A 23,180-nucleotide genomic window follows, 5' to 3' on the forward strand; every position below is an offset into this window, starting at 1 on the left:
GCAGGAGCCCTCAACAACTCATGGAGCTCATCATTACTACCCAGTTTATTCAGACTTTAACTGGTAAAAATGCTGCAGCTCTGTTTCATCACTTCTTGTTTTTTTTAGTGTCAGAGGAGCCTCCAGAGGTTGTGGTCTGGGGGGGGGGGGGGGTCTGTAGGGGGTGGGAGAGACCTGGAGGGGCATTATCAGTTGCTTCAAAGTCCAAAGATCCATGAGCTGTTTCTGATCGATCAAAACCATAAATCGTCTCTTGTCTTCATCAGGCATGACGGTTTGCTCAGCATGCAGAGCTTCACACCATCCTGGGCTTTTCAGATTCTAGCTCTGAAATAAGCCAATCATTTCCAAACTGTAATGACTTACAGAGGACTGGTTTAGTCTAGGAAATATTTGCTTAAAGAAAAAAAAAGAGAGTTAATCTAATACACAAGTTACTAAATAAGTAATAACCATGGAAAATCATTAGTAATGCTTTATACTACTTTGTTACAGTAAAAAGTAATGTGTAATTGTAATGTTTTACTCAGGTAATGAGTTACTTCCTACACCAGTAATAATAAACAACGCTTGCATGCGATTTCGGACCGTACCACTATAAAATCATGAAGCAAAACACTCTTTTGTTGTTAATATCCAGCAGTTTTTAATTCAATTCTTTTTGCATTCATATTAATCAACGTTTATCTGCTTTGGGGTTGATAGTTTTGCTTTTCAAAATCCACAATGATGAAAATGGTGTTTTCGCCATGTTCCCATGGCGTTCTGCTGATGATAGAGGACATAGATAAAGACAGTTAAGAAGAAAATTGCATTTCTGAATTTTTCTTTATTCAAATGGTGGTGAATGAGGAGGAGATGAAAAAATGCTGTTTGAAAAAGATCCTGTTTGTGTCGTAGAAAATACTCCGGCTGGGCCGCAATCTTCCTGCTCCATTCCGATGCAGACAAATGGATCCATGCCTCCTTGTTCATGTGTGCATCATCCATGCACGTCTTTGTTTTCCTCGTCTGAGCTGGAATCTGGATCTAAACTGTATGGCTTGATAGCTCCAATATTGCTCACCATTTTTGTTGCACCAGTAATGTCAGGTTGGGGGGGGGTGAGGGGCTGTAAGCTAGCAGGAGAGCGCATAAACAGATGGTTGATGAGAAGGGGGCCCGGGGTTACTTCCCGCCAACAGTCCCGCCCACAATTCAGAGGCGAATTTCTGATGAACTACTGCCGCTCTGCAGGAAAACTTTTGCCTGAAAACGGCACAATTAAAAGCCACATTTTATCTGTGAAGTGATGCAGTAATCAGGAATGTAAAAGTCTTTATTACTGTAAGTGTTCATCTGCTGAAACCCTAACGGCGCCTCCTGTTGGCGTTTTCTCATCAGGAAGCCATGGAGGAGCGCAGCGAGGAGGAGATCTGCAGCATGCTGCCCGTACGTCATCTTCCTCTGTGAAACTTGCACAGTTCAGAAAAGTCTTCACACAGCAGAGATTTGAAAAGACATTGGTGTTGTTGGTCATTGTGCATTTTGTGCGTTTGTCTTTCAGAACCTGCTTCCTCTCAGCAGCGACATCCGGACCCGCATGGAGCAGTTTGTGCAGGACCGGTTGGAGGCCAACATGGTGAGCCGCACAAACGTGTTTGTGTGTCAGTCTGAGAGGGCCGCCACACACGCTTGTGTGCTTGTGTTTCAGTGGGTCTCTGTGCTGCTGGGCGCCGTGGCAACCGCCTCTGTTGTTGGATTTGTCGTGCTGCTTCTCTACAGAAGATACAAGCTGTCAAGTCAGTCTGAACATGGCGGGCGTCACATGCACACATGGGTCTCACTCATCATCATCATCATCACACATGCATCACAGGGCAGTGGGGGTCAACCTAAATATTCAACCAAAACGTATTGACAGATTATGACCAAACATGCAGGCATCTGCTGAACGCTCCACACTGTAGAAGCAGAGCTGCTTCCTCATCTTCAGGAAGCAGCTCAGTCTTCATCATCTGGACTGAGTAGGAGTCTCACTGACGACATCTGATCTTTCAGAGGAGGAGGCTGGTGCTCCACACTATCGCTTCAGGAAGAGAGACAAGGTGATGTTCTACGGACGAAAGATCATGAGGAAGGTCAGTACCACCCAGACGACACCCCCTCCTCTTCCTCCTCATCATCATCCTCATCTGGCCAATTTTTACTCATCCTTTGGTCCATTCACACATTCACACCTAGCCTTCACTCCTCTCCTCCATCATCTTCTCTCTTGTTAGTCTGGATTTCTCTGGGGTTATCAGCATTAGTTAGTCTTTACCAGCTCAGTCAGCTGACATCACGTGTTAGTTAGACTAGTTAGTTATTAGGGAGTCTTAGCAGGAACACAATAACTGAAAGAGCATTAAAAACCTAAAATCCGATGAACAGAACAGAGAACCTTAAAGTCTGAATCATTCAAGAGCTTCTAAAGAACAGATGAAGATTTTCCTCCAGAAGTTTCTTCGGCTCATTGGGTTCTGCTGCGAGTCCTGAACTTCAGTGGAGGAAGTGGAGGAGCATCTCCACTGCGCTTCAGAGCCTCAGGACAAAACTGTTCCCTTTTGAGGTCAACAAAGAGGCGGAGCTTCCATGTGGGTCAGGAGAAGAGCAGTGCAGCATCTGCAGTCAGACGTTTCCTCCAGAACCAGCTTCGCCTTCAGCCTGGATGACATCAGAGCTTCCCTAAGCTCCAGCTCACCTGCTGCATCACTAACCTTCATCATCTGGGTTTAACAGAGGCACTGCCTTTTATCTTCATCCTCATCTTCTTCTTTATTGTCGCTGCATTTTCACCTTCATCTGCTCCCTCGTCCTCATCTTCATGTTGTTCACCTTCATCCTCCCCTTTTCCTTCCTGTTCACCTTCCTTTTCATTCCCACCGAGATCCTCTTCATCTTTACTTTCATTCTTATCCTCTTCGTCTTTCTTAATCTCATAATCTTCTTCATCTTCACTTTCATTTAGTCTTCCATTTTCCTTATTTTTCATGTTGTTCACCTTCTTTTTCATCTTCAACGTTGTCCACATTGATGTCTTCAGCCTCATCTTTACCATTAATAATCATCTTTACCACTGATTATTAAATCTGTCAGAGTCTACCAGAGTGATAGAACCAGCGGAACGTGCCTTGCTTCAGCGTTCAGAATAAACGGTGTAACCTGACCTGAAGGTCAGAGCTTCTGCTGGTTGGGGAGAAGCTGCTCTCGGATCAGATCTGCTGGTGGAGAGTTTGACCCTTGACCCCAGGGTCAGAATCATCAGCAGACACTAAAACGGTTTTGATGTAGAAGTAAAAGTTCTGAAATATGGATCCACTGTTCCTAGGTGAACCTAATGAATTATGGTACTTGAAGGGCTGCACGATATGAGGAAAACCCGCAATTTGCGATATTAGTGATCAGTATTGGGATGACGACAGAACTTGCGAAACATGAACAAATAGCAAAACAACAGTTTAATTTAAATAAGAGTCGACATAGCTTAAATTATACTCCAAATGAACCTCGTCTAACATTAAAAGGGCTCCCCCTGATTGGTCAACAATGTAAAGGAGTCCATCCAATTGGTCAAATGCATAAAGGGATTTATTTGATTTGTTAAATAATGCAAGCTGCCATAAGACTGTTTTAGCACATTTAAGGTAACCATTTATGGCAACTTTTGCGACATGCAAATTGCACAGATTGATATCACGACAAAGATAAATTTGTGATTTATTGTCCAGGTCGACAATTTGGTGCTTGTACCAAAAAAAAGTACATTTTGTCTGAATTATAAACCCACCAGCTACCAGGGACTGTTATCCTTCAGTGTTCACAGAAACCTGCACTGTCTAAATCGCTTCCTTCTTTTCCTCCACCTGCAGGTTCAGACGCTGTCCACAGCTCCAGCTTCCAGGACCAGGAAGAGGACCAAAGTTCTGTCCATCGCCCGCAAGTGAGACCTTTTTAAATGAAAATATCTCTGTGTTTGAAGTCCATTCTTTAGCTGAGCTGCTGTTTTCATGTTTCTGTTTATACTTTTAGCTCTCAGGATGCAGTTTAATGATTTCAAACAATCTGTGAGGTCTCAAATGTCAAATTTTGATTATAGTCTTGGCTGTATGTCAGGTGGAGGAGCTGCTCCGGGTTAACCAGAACCAGCAGTGTGATGTTTGAGGGCTCCTCCGCAGAACAACTGCTTAACCGTCTGTGTCCTTTCCATCCATCCTGTGTTTGTCAGGATCATGCGGATTAGGAAGGAGCCCCCCACCCTGCAGCCCAAAGAGCCTCCTCCTTGCCTGCTGGAAGCAGATCTGACCGAGTTTGATGTGCAGAACTCTCATCTCCCATCGGAGGTTCTGTACATGCTGAAGAACGTCAGGTGGGTTGGAGAGTTTCTGGGAGAACTTCTTCAGGACAGAAGCAGTTACCAAGACTTCACAGCCGAAAATGATCCACATGGGAGTAAGACAGCATAAGAAGGTGCACCTACGTGCACATTGTCACTCATGGACTTAGCAGCTTCCACATCCATCTTCAGAGTGATGCAGATGAAGTCATCTTACAGCTTTCTACAGTCACATTCCTGCTGCTCCCGACCCACGGTAGAACACAGAGAAGTTCCTCATGGACCAGATGGATGTGGAAAATGCCCAAACCACTAACCTTAGATGAAACCCTGGGTCCTCGAGATGCTACTATCCTTTCCCTCACAAGCATACAGTTCACTTTTAGCACGAGGCATGCTAACTGAGGTTCATCAAATCTGAGATGTAGATCTCTGGATTTTAAAGTTCATTGAGATTTGCTGTAATCATTCTTGCAGATGTCCTTTGTTTCTGTGTTAGAATGAAGTCCTGGAGTGAAATGGTCGTCAGCAGGTTTCCGCTCATTGATTTCCTTTATTGGAAAGAAACTGGACAACAGAAGTTGAAATCAAACATCTTGACCTGAAATGGAAAAAAAATCAACAGTAGTTCCTGAGGTTACAGGTTGTGTCAGATGAACCCATACTGACCCTGAACTCATCAAACAAAGGAACCTTTTATTTCAGGGTTTAACACAAATTTTCTTCCTTCAAACTAAACATTTTCATGAATGCATTGTTGCTTTTCTGTCCTATCATAAACTGGCAGAACTCTTTCTGGCCCTGTGATTGGCCTCATTTTCCCAAAAAATCATCTTAGACCTGCTCAGAGGTTAAGTTAAGGGGAATTGGATCTTTTTCTGGAGTGCATGCTGAACACAGTGGGTCAGGAGTTGTAGAACGAGATTCTGCACAGAGATATGTCGCCCTCTAGTGGTTAACTCCAGATTGCAGTGAGGTTTCTGCGAAGACAGCGGTGTCTGCTGTGAATGTTGCTAACGCAGCTTTGCCTGTGCATTCAGGGTGTTGGGACACTTTGAAAAGCCGCTCTTTCTGGAGCTGTGCCGCCACATGTTGCTGATCCAGCTGCACCAGGGAGAGGGGCTTTTTCGGCCCGGTGACACTGATGACAGCATCTACGTGGTCCAAGACGGGCGTCTGGAGCTGTGCATCCACGAGAGTGTGAGTCTGGGGTCCACACGTTCACCCAGACTTTGTTCTGCAGCTTCTCTGAGGATGAGGGTTGTCTGAAAAAAGCAGCCGCTGAGGGAAAAACCAAACCAAGTGAAGAGTTCTTTCTCAGGTTTAAAGCTGCACAGGAGTTCACACCAGCATATCATACCTAACCTGGAGAGAATCTTGAAAAGATGGTTGAACATCAGCGGCTGAGAAACAGCTCTGAAGGCTGAAATGTTCACAAGTCTCCTTCTGCACGGTCAAAGTTAAAACGAGCAGAAAAAAAAGTCCTTTACACAACCTGTGGAGGCAACAGCAGTAACACAAAGTCAACTTGGGCTAAGTATCACCAAAAATGTCCAGAAATTATTCAATTCAATTCACCAGAGATTGATTTGATTCACACATTTTTTTTCCGATTCTTACGATTTTGAATTTTCACTGTTTACACATTTAGACATATTTGTATAGAAATACACTATAAATCTATACTTACAGACTTATTAATCTGACACAGTTCACATTGTGTAACATTTATTATCGATTGTTAAATGATGTCTCAAATGAAGATCCAACAAAAATGTACAAATCATTTTCTTCTGCCTCTCCTGAAGGCCGGTTCAGTTTTGACACGTAGGGACCACAAGCCGCAATTTTCTCAAGAGATAAAAATTGGTGACCATAAATGATACAGCTTCCAATTCTGAACACAAAAATAAATCAAATAGATCAATAGACCTAAAATTAAGCAAGTTATTAATATTTTACGTCTTGCTGATTGCCTTTGTTTTACGAATAGAAAACAATGGGAAAACTTGGTAGATATATCCAGGTTTTTTAGTCTTTTTCGATGCCACATCTTCCCTAACTGTGCTCTAAACACATCAATTTGTCACAGGACGTTATTCAAGGGATTCTGCAATTTTTAATAATTTTTTGAAAATTGTTCATTTGATGTTTTTACAACTTTATTCCAGACGTTTTGAGCAAAATACTGTGATTTAAACCACAAATATTTATTTAAAAGAGTGTTTCCTTATAAGAGTTTCAAAAATTTCTGCCTTTGAGGGTATACAGCAGTTCATTTAGTCAGCAATGTATGTTTTAGGTCGACCGAGCGTTAGCATTAGTCGTCCTATGGGAAATTCCATTATTTGCCCATTTGGCACCGGAAAAGGAAAGGCATAAAAGATCGATCTCTACTGTTATGTATCGATCATTGGTTTATTAAGCTTGGATCAATTCAGATCAATAATCGATTTGATCAACTCAGCCCTAAAATCAACACAACAAGAAAATGACAGAAACCCTGATGGTTCAGAATAGGGTTCGGCTGATTACTGGAACAGATATTTGTTATATTGCCGTAGATCAACATCTGCCTTTCTTTAATCTACGTGCCGATATTGAACTGCAGCGGCACCTCTTCGTCTCCGGCATTGGCCCGCCCACGGCGCCATCTGATTATGCAATCAGCCCTCTACACGTAACACTACTAGCAGCTATAGGGCTGTCACCTTCAACACAGTAATAACTCGTTGATGCAAAAGTCTTTGAACGCTGTTGATCTTGCTTGAAAAAGTGAAGGTTTGCCTGAGCTGCTCTGAGCCTGAACACAACTACAGCTCCTCTTTCCTCTGCTCAGCGCCAGCATAAACAGCTGTTCACACCACTTGCAAAACATCAGAGAAAGTTTCTTCGTGCATCTCCGTCATCTGCAGTTTATGAGTCCAAGAGAAGCTGCTTGGTTGGAGAACATGCTGAAAAACTTGGATTTTTGCTTCACTGGAACTACTGACATGTTTTTCTCCAATTCACAGGACAAGTTTCAGGTTTGCACATGCGATTCTTAATTCTCAATTTCCGGTTGGGTGTCAAAAACCGCAAACGCTGCGTCTAGATCTGGCCTTTTTTCCACTAAGGGGGGGTTGCAGATACTCAAGGGGGTATTTGCGTGCCTATAATGTCTTCAGTTTCCCTGCATGCATGTGCCTCCTCCCACATCAAAGTGTATGTTGCTGCAGGATGGGACGGAGGCCGTGGTGAAGGAGGTGTTACCAGGAGACAGTGTCCACAGTCTGCTCAGCATCCTTGACATCATCACCGTACGTATGCAGCCCCCAGCTGACAGCTCTGTTTTTAGAAAATGGTTCATTCCATGCCCCCCCCTTTCCCCACCTGCCTTTACAACAGGGCCACCCGGCGCCATACAAAACAGTGTCTGCCAGGGCCGCCGTCCCCTCCACAGTGCTGCGCCTTCCTGCCGTGGCGTTCCAGGCCGTCTTTGAGAAATACCCAGAGACTCTCGTTCGTGTCATCCAGGTGAGTCCATCTGCACAGGTGGTGACCGAGCTCAGAGCCGATAACGCCTCCTGTTTTTTTGCCCCCATCTAGATAATAATGGTGCGCCTCCAGAGAGTGACCTTCCTGGCCTTACACAACTACCTGGGCCTGACCATTGAGCTCTTCAACCCGGTACTCCTCCCACAGAAATGTTTGATTCTGTCGCTGCCAGATGTGATGTCAACACTGTCCTGTTATGTTTAAAAACCTTCATTTTTGTCAGAAAAATCGGGGCAGGAGGTGGTCCCTCTTCAACAAGGTTGGATTGATACGTGAAGTCAAAATGCTCACAAATCACAATCAGTTATTTGCCACAGTTTGAAAATTTGATTTACTTGACCTTTATTTAAAGGCAGCGAACGCTTCACCCCCTTTACCACTCTGCCATCTGATTAGTAACCAGCGTTGCCCTTACCACTGCACTCCTCACTAAACTGGGCACCATCACTCACCTGCAGAAAGATGAGCTAATTAAGGCTGATTTACAAAACTCTCCTTGGTATCTTTTTTCCCAGCCAGCACAGCTGGGTTCTTTTCTTTGTGGAGGTTGCATGTTCTCCCCGTGCACACATGGGCTCTCTCTGGGCACTCCAGCCCCTTCCCACAGTCTAAAAAGGCTAGTCTATTGGTGCAAATGTGAGAGTGTGTGGCCCTGTGATGAACTGGTGAACCATTCATGGTGTAAGGGGTAAGTCCTTTTGCCCAACAGTAGCTGGGATAAGGTTGCTGGAGATGAATCCCTTTTTTTGAAAAAGGCGATTCAGCAGCTTTATAAAATGTATGGATAGATGAACACTTATTCTCAAAAGCTTTTGAAAGGTTGATTAAGTTGCTGCACAGTGCAGCTTAGCGTCTCCAGCATAAGTAATACCATCAGTGAACTTAAAGACCCACTCCAATGAAAAAGTGGTGTTTTTTACATGTTCTGGTGGCATTTTTCTGATGACGTAGGAAATATAAAAAGCAAGTTAGGTTAAAATTTGTCATTTCTGGCCATGTGTTTATTCAAATGGTTGTGAATCAGGAGCAGATGAAAAAATGCCGTTGGAAAAAGCTAGTAGCTGTGACGCAGCTGCTACAGTTGGCGGGACACGAGCTCCCTGCAAGCAGGGATTAGAGTTTGTACATGACAGCTACAAACCTTTACAAATGGCATCTTTTCGTGGGCTCCTGATTCACAACAAAGCCACACCTCCATACTTCTAATTCACAGAGTAATTTTCACGCTTAGTCATACGTTTTGTACTCTGTGACAGTATAACCCTCCACCCTTATAACCTCCACAATTGTTAACGCTTTTAGCTGCTATCAGTGTTTCATCATAGTTCATGAAATGCTGTGCGTATCAAAATCAAAGCATTGTTTTTTTTTCTTTGTTTGTGGTGATTTGGGGCTGGGGTGTCCGTGTGTCTAACAGGAAAGTTTAGCCATCTCTTTGGCGAACGTGGCAAACGTCGTGGGAGAAGGTCACCCGCATCCACTCAAAGCCGTCCGTCGGCAGCACTCTCACTCCGACGAGGCCGGCTCTGAGAAGTCTGACACAGGTCTGAACTTCGGTCTCTGAGCCTCTGGGCCCGACTGCAGTGACATGGCTTCAGTTTGTTTGACGCTTTCTTGTTCAACATCTACAGAGAAGTCCAGCCAGTCAGACTCTTCTGTGTCAAAGTACAGGAAATCCCGCTCGGTCTCCAACCCAGCCGTTCTAGCAAGTACGCTCCAACGCACACGTCCATTCACACGAGAAACCAGCTGCGTTACACATGTCAGCAGGGATCAACTGATCACAGGGATCGTGTGTTTGCAAGGGCCACACATCGCCAGGGAGAGCATTTCGATATATTTATTAGTAGGCAGTGCAGGGAGAACGGGAAAGCAGCCAGCATGGTAGATCCAAAGGACCAGGATTGAGCAGCCCTGATGTAAAGGGATGAACACATGTTTACAGGGATCATGCCCCTAAGGGGTCACAAGGAAACAGAGATCAAGTGACTGCAAATCTTTAAGTGACTACAGGGATCCCACATTTGCAAGGATTACATGACTGCAGAAATCAGGTAACTCTGGATCACGTTCTACCAGGGATCACATTACTCCATTGATCTGGTAATCTGGGGAGGACGCTTGTTTGCATGCACCCCATGACTGAATCCTGTGACTACATGAATGCATGGATCCATTGACTGCAAGGATTACATGACTGCAGGGATCCTACATGGATCCTGTGACTGTAGCAATTTTGTGAAAGCAGAGATCAATTAATAACAGGGATCGATTGACTGTAGGAATCACATGATAGGAAGGATCACATGACTGCACTTTAACCCCTCTTGTTCTGATGATCCTTCTTGTCTTGTTTGTTTGTTTCAGGTGAAATATATGCAAACACCAACAAAGAACCTTTTCAGATGCATTCTAGAGACGAGGGCCTCTCTCAAAGTCCTGTGAAGGTCTCTGTGGGGCAGTTTTGTTTCTGCACTTTAGCTTGGGAGGGTCAGTTGATTTTCTAGACCAGGGGTGCCCAAATCCAGGGCTCAAGGGACGGCCTCCTGCTAGTTTTCCAGAAACACTGCCTTGTCTGCTGATGATTACCAGGTGTGTTTAGCCAATAAAGAAGGATGATTGGAGAACATGCAGGACACCGGCCCTCGAGGCCCAGGTTTGGGCAACCCTGCTCTAGACTGAAAACCTGTGGCTAACTGTGTTTTCTGTTTTCTTTTCCTTCAGTCTATTCTGAAGAAGAGTGTGACAATGCAGCCCGCCCCGTCTGCAGTTTACCATTACAACGACACCGTAGCAGAAATCCCCCCCCATAACAGAGTTAACGCCATTTTTCAAGCCGCCAAAAAGGACCTGCTGCAGGTCATCCAACTGCAGGTACCAAGCGTTTCAGAAAAATCTCACTAATGTTAATGACTTCCTGTCATTATTTGTGCTTTACTATAACGCCCATCAATACGGAGAATTTAAAATGATCCCCTCTTTAAGTTTAACATGGGTGCACTACTTTTAAGAGATCAAAGCTTTTCTTTGAATAAAAATTCACCACAGACTCACAATCGGCAGTCCTGTCTTTACAGCTTTTGGCTCTGAAACATCTTGAACACATGTTTAAAAATGCATTAACGACATTGAAAGTCATGATAACACAAGTCTGGTGTTATCAAACGTTTTTGAATAACATGGATGTCATCCAACGTCTGCCTACTGTAAAGCCAATACAAATTGGAGTGGGGTGGTTATGATTAAGAGTTTGGAAGGTTTACTTCAGGTCATGTTTCCCCCTCACAGGACCCCAGTCTGCTGGAAGGAAGGGTGACTCTGCGCCAGGTCAAAGCTGGAACTGTGGTGGCTCAACAAGGAGACCAGGCGAGTCTCTTTATCATCCTTCTGTTTTTTTTTTTTTTTTCAAATGATGCTGACCTTTTGCCATGAAGTGAACTTCAGGGGGCACGCATACCTTTGAAAAGAAAAAGGATTCAGCTTCCTCAGTCTGAGAAGAACATGAGAACACAGGATTTTTTTAGAACTAGATCATAACAAATTTCTTCTTTAAAATGAAAAAACTAAATTTTCACTTCGGACTCATTGTCTGGCAAGGAGGAAGACGTTTTATGATGTGGGCCAGTCTGCAGTCAGAGGAGTTGAAGCTCAAGATGGAGATTTAACAGAACCATGAACTGTAGCAGGAGATATACAACAGGATGATGACAAAGAGAACTAGAAGGAGCTGCATTTCCAGAAGAAAATGCAGGGTTGAATGCTGTACTGCTGAATGAAAGCAGAAATATGATGAAAAAGCTGAACATTGTAAAAGTAGAATGTCTAAAATAGGTCAAACATTGTAGAAGGAGTTAAGCATGAAAGCTAAAAAATTGTTGAAAAAAAATGGCTGAAATCTCCTGGAAAATCCTGGAATATTTTGAAAAATTAAAGGACCAAAAATCAAAGGTGAACATTGTAAAAGTAGAATGACCAAAACAGGTCAAAATTTGTAGACGGAGTTAAGCATGAAAGATGAAATTGTTGAAAAAATGGATGTACTGTTGAAAATTTGAAGATGATGCTAAAATGGCTAAAAGTGCTAGTTTCAGCATCATCAACTGACCCAAAAAACCACATTGTTTAAGAGTATCATATTGGTAAAAGCTACATGTTCTAAGTTGACAGAAAATCCACTTTTTTCAAAATGCCGGCTTTTCTATTAATTTTATCTCCATAGCAACCATTTTACGTTTGGGTCGGCATGGGATGATGAACAAATCGACGTCAGTTTCAGACAAATCGGAAAAAGTAAACCTTTGGACGTCCTTAGCAACGAAATTTGTTGGCTAACCACGCCCACATTCCTTATATGTCCAGATCCAGTGAATTTCAATATGTTCAGTTCCAGCCATGGATGAAGTTTATTGCAATATTTGCTTCAGATTTTGTCATAAAATGGCCACCAAATAGTAGGTTGTGTTGCCATCCCATAATAAGTTCAAAACCTTTGTTGAAGTCCAAAGCCTTGTGAACATTTCAATGTTTGAACGGTGTCTCTAGCTGAAAGCATGTTGAAGTTATAATGGTTAAAAGAAACAAAGGTTTTCAAGGATGCTCCTTGTATTTAAATGGAGCATAAATCCTGGAAAATCCTGCAATACCTTGAAAAGTTCAAGGATATGAAGGACCGAAGGTAATAGCTGAAAGGATTAAGCTGAAAGATCTGAACATTGTAATAGTAAAATGGTTAAAATAGATAAAAACTGAAGTTTAAAATTGCCTCAAATTTAGGCACAAAATGGCCGCCAAATTGTAGGTGGTGTTGCCATCCCATAATAATTTCAAAACCTATGTTGAAGTCCAAAGGCTTGTGAACATTTCAATGTTAGAACGGTGTCTCTAGCTGAAAGCACGTTGAAGTTATAATAATTGAAAGAAACAAAGGTTTTCAAGGATTCTTCATGTATTTAAAAGAAGCAAAAATCTTGGAAAATCCTGGAATATCCTGGAATATCTTGAAAGGTTCAAAGATTGGAAAGACTAAATGTCATAGCTGAAAGGAATAAGCTGAAAGAGTTGAACGTTGTAATAGTAGAGTGGTTAAAATTGGTAAAACAACCTGAAGTTTAAAAACACCTCACATTTAGGCACAAAATGGCCGCAACTTGTAGGTGGTGTTGCCATCCCATAATAACTTCAAAACCTATGTTGAAGTTCAGAGCCTTGTGAGCATTCCAATGTTTGAACAGTGTCTCTAGCCAAAAGCATGTTGAAGTTATAATGGTTGAAAGAAACAAAGGTTTTCAAGAATTCTCCATGTATTTAAATGAAGCAAAAATCTTGGAAAATCCTAGAATATCTTGAAAAGTTCAAAGATTTGAAAGACTAAAAGTCGTAGCTGAAAGGAATAAGCTGAAAGGGTTGAACATTGTGATAGTAGAATGGTTAAAATAGGTGATAGTTTGAAGAAGTTTAAAATTGCCTCACATTTTGGCACAAAATGGCCGCCAAACTGTAGGTGGTGTTGCCATCCCATAATAATTTTGAGCCTTATATTGAAGTCCAAAACCTTGTGAACATTTCAATGTTTGAACCTGTGTCTCTAGCCAAAAGAATGTTAAAGTTACAATTGTTTAAAGAAGCAAAGGTGTGGCCAATGGCGCAAAAATATTGGGAAATCCGGGAATATCCAGGAATATCTGGAAAATTTCAAGGATTTAAAAGGACAAAATGTCATAGCTGGAATAAGATGAAAGAGCTGAACATTTTAATAGTTGAATGGTTAAAATAGGTGAAAAATTGTAGAAGAAGTTTAACTGTGAACTTCTGCACGAACAATTCTCCATGTATTTCAATGGAGAAAAAATCCTGGAAAATCCTGGAATATCTTAAAAAGTTCAAGGATTTGAAAAACCAAAGGTCATAGCAGGAATAAGCTGAAAGAGCTGAACAGTTTAATAGTTGAATGATTAAAATAGGCTGAAAATTGTAGAAGGAGTTAAGTGCCGAAAAACGGCGGAAGATAGCATAAGAGGAAAACAAAGGGTTGAATGCTTTACAGCATTCAACCAATAATCTAAAACTGTCAAAGTCAGGACCTGAACAGGACTCAAAAAGGGTGGACATCCATTCATGTCATTGAAGTTGAACCAGAACCTTCCAAGACTGAACCAGAATGACGACAGCAGCCCTTTCATTAGCAGCATCCACAGGTCCTTCTGTGGAAAGAGGCTCGACCTCCCACAGAAGTTCAGTTCTTTCCCACTCATTGAGGGAATGTTTCATGTTCTGATGGTTGGAGTCTTTTGCTGTGGATTGGGCTGTGGAGGGACCTGCCTATGACCATCGCTTCATGCTGGTTACATCTCCTTTATCGGGACTTCTCACCTGCTCACGGACAAAACTTCCAGTTTTTGGGTTAAGCATCAAGCAGCAAGTATCTGAGACCAAGTTGACCTAAACCCCAAAGAGAGCTGATGAAAACACCAGAGCAACAACACAAGAACTGAAGACAGTCTGGACTAGAGAACACCTCAGCAGAACCACAGACTGATCGCCTGCATGCCACGCTGCAATCACGCAGGATTTGATGCAGAGCCAAGTGGCACACATCTTCATATTTTTATCAGTTTGTGAAGTTGGAGCTTTAGTTGTTCTGAACAGAAGCTTAGTCTTCACTGACACTTATCCATAGCCCCCTTGCATCTTGCAGGATGTGAGCGTGGAGTTTGTCATCTCGGGGGTCCTGCATGTCTATCAGCGCAAGATCGACCAGGAGGACGAGTGCCTGCTGTTCGTCACCCATCCAGGAGAGATGGTGGGTCACCTGGCAGTTCTGACCGGCGAGCCGCTCATCTTTTCAGTGCGAGCGCAGAGAGATTGCACCTTCCTGTCCATAACGAAGACCCACTTTTACGAGTAGGGCCAAGATCACACTCCAGGATCGTCCCTTTGGGCTGCAAGCAGCAGGTGACGGCGTCCGCTGTCTCCCCTGCAGGATAATGCGGGAGGAGCCCAGGATGGTGCTGAACGTGGCTCACACGGTGGTGAGGAGGATGTCCCCGTTTGTCCGGCAGACCGACTTTGCTCTGGACTGGATGGCTGTGGAGGCGGGCCGGGCTGTCTACAGGTAGCCTGCTCTGTGGAGCGCAGCTGTCGAACAGAGATGAAACTCAGCGTCCAGCAGTTATGAAGACACCCTGGAGCTTGTTTGGTTCCTTTTTACATGATCTGTCGTTAGAATTTAGGTGCAAATTGACAGAAGTTTGCAGAAGTGAATTCGGGAGGGACCAAACAGTCTTTTCCCCGCTGACTTTTTTTCCAGACAAGGAGACAATTCAGACAGCACCTTCATCGTGCTCAGCGGCCGGCTGCGATCCGTCATCACAAAGGATGATGGGAAGAAGGAGCTGGTCGGGGAGTACGGGCGCGGAGATCTGATTGGCGTGGTGAGTTGTCCGACTCGAGGCCTCCTCACGTTGAAAACAGATAAACTGACTGACACCTTTTGTGGGGGGGGCGGGCAGGTGGAGGCGCTGACACACCTGGACCGAGCCACAACAGTCCACGCCGTCAGGGACTCGGAGCTTGCCAAGCTGCCACAGGGAACGCTGAACTGCATCAAGAGGAGGTACCCCCAGGTGGTCACCAGGCTGATCCACGTGCTGGGGGAGAAGATCCTGGGTAACTTGCAGCAGGTCAACGGACAGCTGACAGGTGATCAGTGTTTGAGGCGAATTGGAACCGACTGTTGGTCAAGCTGCCGCATCCATACAAGCTTAAACAAGCTGTCATAGCATCAATCCGAACCACTGTGGTTTTCAGTTTAAGCTTTAGTCCCATGGACGTGTACGGGGGGGTTGACCTGTCCGGCTGTCCCTGTCAGGTTTTTGGGTTATCTGGGCCCATGGAGGGTCAGAGACAGGAGTGACCGCGTCTTAAACTGAGCGCAGGTGTGTCTTGAAGTTCTCTTGAGCCTAGTATGCCCACCTTAAGGAACGTCATGATAATGAAATGTACCAACATTTGGTAGGTTAATGTAAGTAACACGCGCTCGTGACCTACAGGTGATGCTATCTCTGCCTCCTTAGTGACGGTGCGCAAAAGCTTTGCAAACAGGATGTACAGGTGACATAGAGGTGCCTGTAGGATATCCAAACATACTCTAATTGGCTCATTTCCTCCAGCCAAGCTGCATGCGAGCCTCGTCCAGGCCCTCACACCCACAGCCTGACATTACCGAGCTATCCAGCCGTGCAGTTTTGAGCCAGATGCCAGCTCGGACAAGGAAAACAGAGACGTACATGAATCTATTTGTCTGCAATGGAGCGGAGGAGAGTTTGTGGCCTGCCCTGTGTGTTTTCTGTCTCATATAAGTGGATTCACAACAATTTGAATAAAGTAATACTCAGAGATGCGATTTTAAGCTTAATTTTCTTAATGCATGTTCTCCATAATTAGATTAATACCACAATTACACGTTAAAAGCACCCTTTTAATTAAAGATGTAGCACCAAGGCTATTTTTGACATGTTTTACAAGCACTGACTTCATTTTTGTAGCCTATTCCTGATATATGAAACCCATCACGTTAGCTGACATTACATTGTGGTAAAGGTGTGTTGATGCATGCATGATCGTTGCAGTTTAGTCCAAGTAGAAGTATGTTGGCATAACAGCCAGGTTTTTCATGGGCGTGGATGAAAACAGTGCAATATTTATGCAAGTGTTTGCAAAAATCAATGTTGTACAGCTATTATTTTATTAATCCTTAGCATGCATGCTTTAGTTCACACTTTGAGGTTTGTTTGAGTAGAACCGCAGAATGAGAACAGAAAGGTTTCTCACATGTTGTTGTGCAGCGATCAGAAGACTTGATTGTCACTCATGTCTTTGTGTTTTTGAGCTGCTGCAGTAACCTTCAAATAGCTGTGCTGGGCTCTAGAACTGAATTTTTGCTCTGGTTGCACCAGTGTGCCTAACATTTTCCCAGAAGCATGAACGTTTGGTGCAGCCACCTTTTCAACCACAATGCATTACACTCAGCACTTTTACATGATTACTTTCCTTTATATTCGCTGTCAGTATCGGCATTCGGACTTTAAAATGATTAACTTACTAACTGGAAAAGAAAAAAACCTTCATTTGAAACACAATTGTACAGTAATGATTAATTGCAGGGTGTTTTTAACTTGTTCTTGTTGAATTTTGCTCATGATATATAAAATAATTTAAGAATTTAACTGCATTTCTTTAACCAAATCGAACCAAATAAAAACATGGCGTTTGAAAATACTCTTAATTTGTGACACAACAATAGAAATGGGCGCACTCCAGTCTCCCTGCTCTGCTCCAAACTGATGGATTCACTTGCAGACAAATAGATCCTTGAAAGTTTTTGTTTTCCTTGAGCTGGAATCTGGATCAGAACTGTAATGAGATAGCATGAGATACATGGGCTGCACGGTGGCACAGTGGTTAGCGCTCTTGCCTCACAGCAAGAAAGCCCCTGGTTTAAGTCCCAACTGGGGGACATAAAAAACACAACATTTATGGGGACCTTTCTGTGTGGAGTTTTTTTTTTGGAGCATGTTCTCCCCGTGCATGCGTGGGTTTTCTCCGGGATCTCCGGCTTCCTCCCACCGTCCAAAAACATGCTTCATAGGTTAATTGGCAACTCTAAATTGTCCATAGGTGTGAATGTGACAGTGAATGGATGTGTGATTTTGGCCCTGCGACAGACGGCATAAATGCTTTGAAAATGAATATTAATAAAGTTGGAGTGGGACTTTAAATTGCTTCACTGAGCTGAAATTTAAGTTTAGAAAAAACTAACATGGCATATCCAGAATCTCTTCATAGGCATGTCCTGAATTAAAATATTCTTTGACAGCAGCAGCTGTTTGGGTCTGCAGTAACAGTCATGTTTGTGGTTTAAGGCACTTCATGCTAAATAAATGTCTGTCAAAATAATGGACAAATGTCCTCTTCCAATCAGCAATGTCCCATAATATCTACTTTTTCCAGTTTCTTCTTTGTGTCATTTTTAACATTTTGTTTTCATTTTGGAAAATTACTTTTGTTTTCTGAAGAGTTTCATTTTGTTATTTTTCTCTTTTTTCTTTCTTTTTTTGGGAATAGTTATAGGAATCAGGAATTGTTTTGATTTCTGAAATGTAATGTTGAATTTTTTTATTATTGGATTTGATTTTTTTATTTATTTGTCATTGTGATCTTTCTGATTTTTTTTTAATTGAATGATTTGTTGATGTGATTTGAACTTCAGGGCCACCATAGTTAATCTCTTAACACAGGGGTGTCAAACTAATTTTCACCGGGGGCCACATCAGCATAGTGGTTGTCCTCAAAAGGCCAGATATAACTTATACATGTAACTAAATGTAATGAAAAATAAATGTAACTACTCCTTAATGTTAAATAACTCATTATTTATTGATTACAACTTTTTAAAGTGACAATTACAGTTGCATAGAAAACACGTTTGCTTGTATCTCTAGCATAAATCCTTTAAAATTTGATTCTGACAGGTTATTAACAGGGTTTAAGTCCTAATGTATATTTGCCCAATATTTCAAGTCAGATTCCCCCTAGATATAAATATATACACACTTTTTATTTTAAGAAATTAAAAACTTTTATGCTCTCACGGGCAGCATAAAATGACATGGCGGGCCACATTTGGTGCAGGGGCCTTGGGTTTGACACATCTGCCTTAACAGCAATAATGTTGCAGCGACACCTAAATAACAAAAATGGCTTTTTGACAAATCTTCCCCGTGAATCAGCTGATTCTGATGCAGAGAAAAGCGGCTTTTCTTTCTGGCTTTGCCTCGACATGCAACACATGTCGGCTGGTAACGTAGAGCTCCAAAGCCGCGTTGCTCCACAGCAGATAAACGCTGATCACGTAAAGACTTCACAACTGCACTGCAGCACATCAGCCCAGGGCTGCTTTTCTTTGCCTCAGAATCTGCTGGAATGACATTAAATGTGTTAACGGTTGATAAGTTACGGTAGCCAAGACGAGACCTGCACACACACAGGAATGAGACTTTCAGAGCTGCTGAGATGACAACAGCTGGGCGTTTTTGTAGGTGGACCACTTCTTAGCCCTGTGGTGATGCTACCCGCTGTCGGATGAAGGTCTGACTCTGATGGTTTCTGTGCTGCAGGTCGCAGTCTGGCCCTGCACACCCCCAGCAGTAAGTGGGACAGTGGGAACCCAGACTCCAACCTGTCCACCGTTGCCATCCTGCCCGTGTCTGAGGAGGTTCCCCTCACTGCCTTCACTCTGGAGCTGCAGCATGCTCTCGGTGCCATCGGTACGTGCATGCCTCACGTGCACACACCGGGGTGTGCACTTTTGCCTTGCCGTCTCTGTGTGGGCTCTGATTTCTGTGACTCTCCTGTAAAGGCCCCACCTCCTTGCTGACCAGTGACATCATCAAACAGAGACTGGGCTCTGCTGCGCTGGACAGGTGAGTCTCCATCGAGTGGAGGGTCTGACGATGAAGAATGTCCTCTGCTCGTTTTTTCGGCTGATTATAATTTTTCAGTTAAGCTCCTACTAAAACACTACGTTCATTAGACATTTGTTGCTCGGTATTACACAATTATTACAGGTTTATAAGGAAACACAATTTTGCGACATGAGTGATCGACAACACAACGTTCCATAATTCTGTTTGTCAGAGTTCAGAAGCAGCATCTCAGTGAGTCGTTCCAGAGAGGCTGTTCTGCCGGGCCTGGCTTCAGTTCATGGAGGTTCAGCTCTCTGAGCTCAAACTCTGAAACCATCTTATGTCTGAACTTGAACTGGATAATTGCAGCTGCTTCTCCGTTGCAGATGTACAGTCATTAATCATCCTCAGTGTTTGGTATATTGTTTTTTGTTTCTCTCACGGCTCAGTTTCTTCATGATTATTAAAGAGTTTCGGTTCCTTTTAGAGGCCCCGCCTCCTGTATTTTGGGTCCTGCACCGCTGGTTTCTGTCAGCTCAAGGTTCTGTTAATAATCCAGATTAAATAAGTCATAAATCTGTTTGTTTTTTTGTTTTTAATTCTATGAAGATTTATCAGGACAAAACAGGCGCTGTGTCGTGGTCATACATACCAATGGTGGACAAAAGTTAAGTATTCTGAACTTTAATGCACCAAATGAGGACCGTCCATATTTATTGTGTACTGATCAATAAACTAGGGAGGGGCCAGTAACATTTTTTTTCAGGCCGATATCGAAAACTGATATTTCCCCTGCAACGATAGCCAATATATGCTGTTACTGATATTTAAGTTTTCTAAAGTAACACAATATTTAAAGTTCCTCTGTTTTGCTTTTGCTCTACAACGACACCATACCTGAACTTTTAAAGGGAGCAAAGGATCTCAAGGGAACAAGAATCACTTAAAAATTTAAAAATATATCTGAAAACGGTCCGACGGTTTATCGACATAACTGTAAACATAAGCCTTCCAGTATCAGGGATCTATTAAAAATAAGTACACATTTAAAAGGTAAGCATATCGGAAAACAGTCAGAACAATTTCGGTAGATTTTTTTAACATTAGACCGATAAACTGAAATTATACAAATATCGGCCGACACTGATACTGGCACCAATATATATCGCCCATCCCTACCTAAAACCCCAAAGAAGAATGAAGTAGATAATAAAAGTCTCATGTTAAAATGCACCACCTCCACCTACAGGAAAAAGGTTTTAGGACTAAATTATTATATATACAAAACAACAGGTTAATGTCTCTTTACTGACAAAAACAGAAATATGAGAAGAGAAAAGATCAGCTATACTTTACTATTTTGCCTGGAATAATAGTGGTAGGATAATAATAATAATGATAATTTAATGAATTAATCTTTTACTTTATAGGATGCAGGAAAAGCCACAGGAAAAAAAAAAAAAATTTCTACAGATTCAAGGCTAAAGAGGAACTAGAAACCAGAATCAAACATTTTGAAAATGAACCTAAGAAATACGGCAAATGAAGAATGAATTGAAACTAGAGCTAAACTAAATATTGTCATCCAAAGCAGAAGTTCCCTCAAGGTTTATTAAAAGTCAACATTATTTAAATGTTTTGAATTATTATTACTTCAGTCGCATGATTCCCCAAATGAAATGATTCCCTCAAATTGAAATGAATCCCAAAACAATAACCAGTATTTTTGCTGAATACAAAGACAAAGACTAAATAGTTTTTTCAGGTTCCAAATAGTGGAACGAAACAGTTAAAAGAAAATTAAAATGTATAAAGTCATCAGGAATAGATGGACAGATGAATTTGTAGGAGAAAACGATCAAACATTTGCAAACAGTTGACAGACCCACTCCAAAGAAAATGGTGTTTTAAACATGTTCTTGTTGCTTTTTACTCGTGATAGAGGACACATTTAAAAGAATTTAAGATTAAAATTGCATTTCTGAGTATTTCTATATTCAAATCGTGACGGGTCAAGAGCAGATAAAAACTCGCTGTTTGGGACGCAGCAACTGTGACGGGTGAACAACAGTCTCCCTGCTCCGCTCCATTCTGATGCATCCTCATGCAGACAAATGGATCCATGGTCGTCTTTGTTTTCCTCTTCTGAGCTGAAATCTGGATCAGAACTGTACGACTGGATAGCACCGTTATTCTTGCCGTTTTTTTCACCGTGCTAATGTTAGCTTGGGGTTCTGAGGGGCTGTAAGCTAGTGGGAGAGAACGTAATCAAAGGAATGCTGGGAGATCAACGTAGGGTTACTTCCCTGCAAACGGTCCCACCCTCAACCCCAGAGGCAGATTTCTGACGAACTTCTGCCGTGCTGCAGAAAAAATGTCTTAAAAAATAACACAAGCATTATTTAAAAACCCAACTATAAAAAATATTATTTTCAATTATATAAAAATATAATTGAAATGGGAATACAGCCCATTACTGTGTACATTACATAACTATGTATTAAACTCATGAAACACTCCAAAATGTTGCTGTCAGATGATGTTCTGATGTCTGAAAGTTCTCGTCATCAGTGGCCAAAAGTAAAGCTGTGCTCAAAATTCAACGATTTCATCTGTTTTGGTTTTAGGGTCAACTTTTTGGTCCTGATTTGTGTCTCCAGCAGAACTTCTGACCTCAGATTCGTCCTTTCTGGCTCAGCACGGCTCTCTACACCAGTGTTTTTCAGCCTTTTTTGAGCCACGGCACACTTAAACCTTGACAAAAATCCCGCCGCACACCAGCATCCAAAAATGTTAAAAAAGGAGAAACTTTTAGTCTGTATTGATCTAAAGTCCCTTCACAATCTCACATGTATTTTTGTGATAATTATGGCAGAAAAAGCTGGAAACTGCAGCTGTTTTTTTCTAAAAGATGTGATAAAAGTAAAGTTACAAGATTTAAAAACTGTTTGATGTGTATTTGTTGTGGTTTCAAGACGTTTAACAAGGACAACTCATTGTGCGGCGAGACGCTGTCCCTTTAACCCAATGCATCATGGGAGATGTAGTGCAATCAGCCGCCGAACACAGACAGACTCCCGTCTCTGAGCTTCATGGTTTTGTTCACTTGTTCCACGGTCTGATACCGGATTCTGTGGAAAGCTACAACGCTAAAGACGACCTTTAGCTGGTCTTTTTGTTAGAACTGAGACACTTTATGAACAGAATCAGAACAAGGAAGTGAAGACTTTTACCACTTCTGATTGGTCAGACTGATGACGTGTGATTAAGCCTCCAAGAATGATTGGTGGAGACAGTTAAAGGGGCGGGACTTTTCCGAAAACAGCTGACGCTACGGCTAAATCGCGGTACCGTCATTCTTATCAAAATGTCTTTACTAGAATCAAATAAACACAAAGAAAAGTATTTTATGATCTTTCATATTCCTAACTTCTCAGTGTTTTATCAGGGCCTGTTTGGATGAACACAGAGCTGATATCCTGGAGATGGAAAATGTTTTAGACCAGTTAATGAGGGCAATCTCCCACTGGGAGACTGGTTGAAAAACACTGGTCTACACATGATAGCAGCAGCTTTGTGTGTGTGTGTGTTTGTGTGTGTGTGTGTGTTGTTCATACAGCGTCCATGAGTATCGTCTGTCCAGCTGGCTGGGCCAGCAGGAGGACATCCATCGCATCGTCCTGTACCAGTCTGACTCCAGCCTCACTCCCTGGACCCAGCGCTGCATCCGCCAGGCAGACTGCATCATCATCGTTGGGCTGGGTGAGCAGGAGCCCACTCTTGGGGAGGTAAAAGAATTGATGCTGATCTGGTATCTTGAGACAACA

General features: G+C 42.5%; 1 protein-coding gene across 11 annotated transcripts in view; it reads left to right on the plus strand.

Moving 5' to 3' along the window:
• Nucleotides 1-23,180, plus strand: part of pnpla7b (patatin-like phospholipase domain containing 7b) — a 31,397-nt gene that overhangs the window by 1,627 nt on the left and 6,590 nt on the right. For 5 of the 11 annotated variants that reach the window (XR_002290901.2, XM_011479639.3, XM_011479640.3 and 2 more), the window contains exons 2-24: nt 1,384-1,431; nt 1,547-1,621; nt 1,694-1,781; nt 2,041-2,120; nt 3,891-3,961; nt 4,247-4,387; nt 5,395-5,554; nt 7,573-7,653; nt 7,742-7,870; nt 7,943-8,023; nt 8,115-8,150; nt 9,309-9,435; nt 9,523-9,600; nt 10,259-10,338; nt 10,616-10,765; nt 11,180-11,257; nt 14,586-14,791; nt 14,871-15,002; nt 15,198-15,321; nt 15,400-15,589; nt 19,066-19,215; nt 19,308-19,371; nt 22,973-23,141. Coding sequence is in view for 9 of the 11 variants with exons in the window: in XM_011479639.3 (XP_011477941.1) it covers nt 1,390-1,431; nt 1,547-1,621; nt 1,694-1,781; nt 2,041-2,120; nt 3,891-3,961; nt 4,247-4,387; nt 5,395-5,554; nt 7,573-7,653; nt 7,742-7,870; nt 7,943-8,023; nt 8,115-8,150; nt 9,309-9,435; nt 9,523-9,600; nt 10,259-10,338; nt 10,616-10,765; nt 11,180-11,257; nt 14,586-14,791; nt 14,871-15,002; nt 15,198-15,321; nt 15,400-15,589; nt 19,066-19,215; nt 19,308-19,371; nt 22,973-23,141 (2,532 nt within the window). In the remaining 2 variants the exon portion in view is untranslated. Of the gene's footprint in view, nt 1-1,383; nt 1,432-1,546; nt 1,622-1,693; nt 1,782-2,040; nt 2,121-3,890; nt 3,962-4,246; nt 4,388-5,394; nt 5,555-7,170; nt 7,381-7,572; nt 7,654-7,741; nt 7,871-7,942; nt 8,024-8,114; nt 8,151-9,308; nt 9,436-9,522; nt 9,601-10,258; nt 10,339-10,615; nt 10,766-11,179; nt 11,258-14,585; nt 14,792-14,870; nt 15,003-15,197; nt 15,322-15,399; nt 15,590-19,065; nt 19,216-19,307; nt 19,372-22,972; nt 23,142-23,180 lie in introns of those variants that run through there. The other 6 variants (XR_013658065.1, XM_011479642.3, XM_078952478.1 and 3 more) reach the window with 3 other exon arrangements.

The sequence above is a fragment of the Oryzias latipes genome, chromosome 9 (assembly GCF_053564925.1).
Source record: "Oryzias latipes strain Hd-rR chromosome 9, Olatipes_Hd-rR_3.1".
Classification (NCBI taxonomy): Eukaryota; Metazoa; Chordata; class Actinopteri; order Beloniformes; family Adrianichthyidae; genus Oryzias; species Oryzias latipes.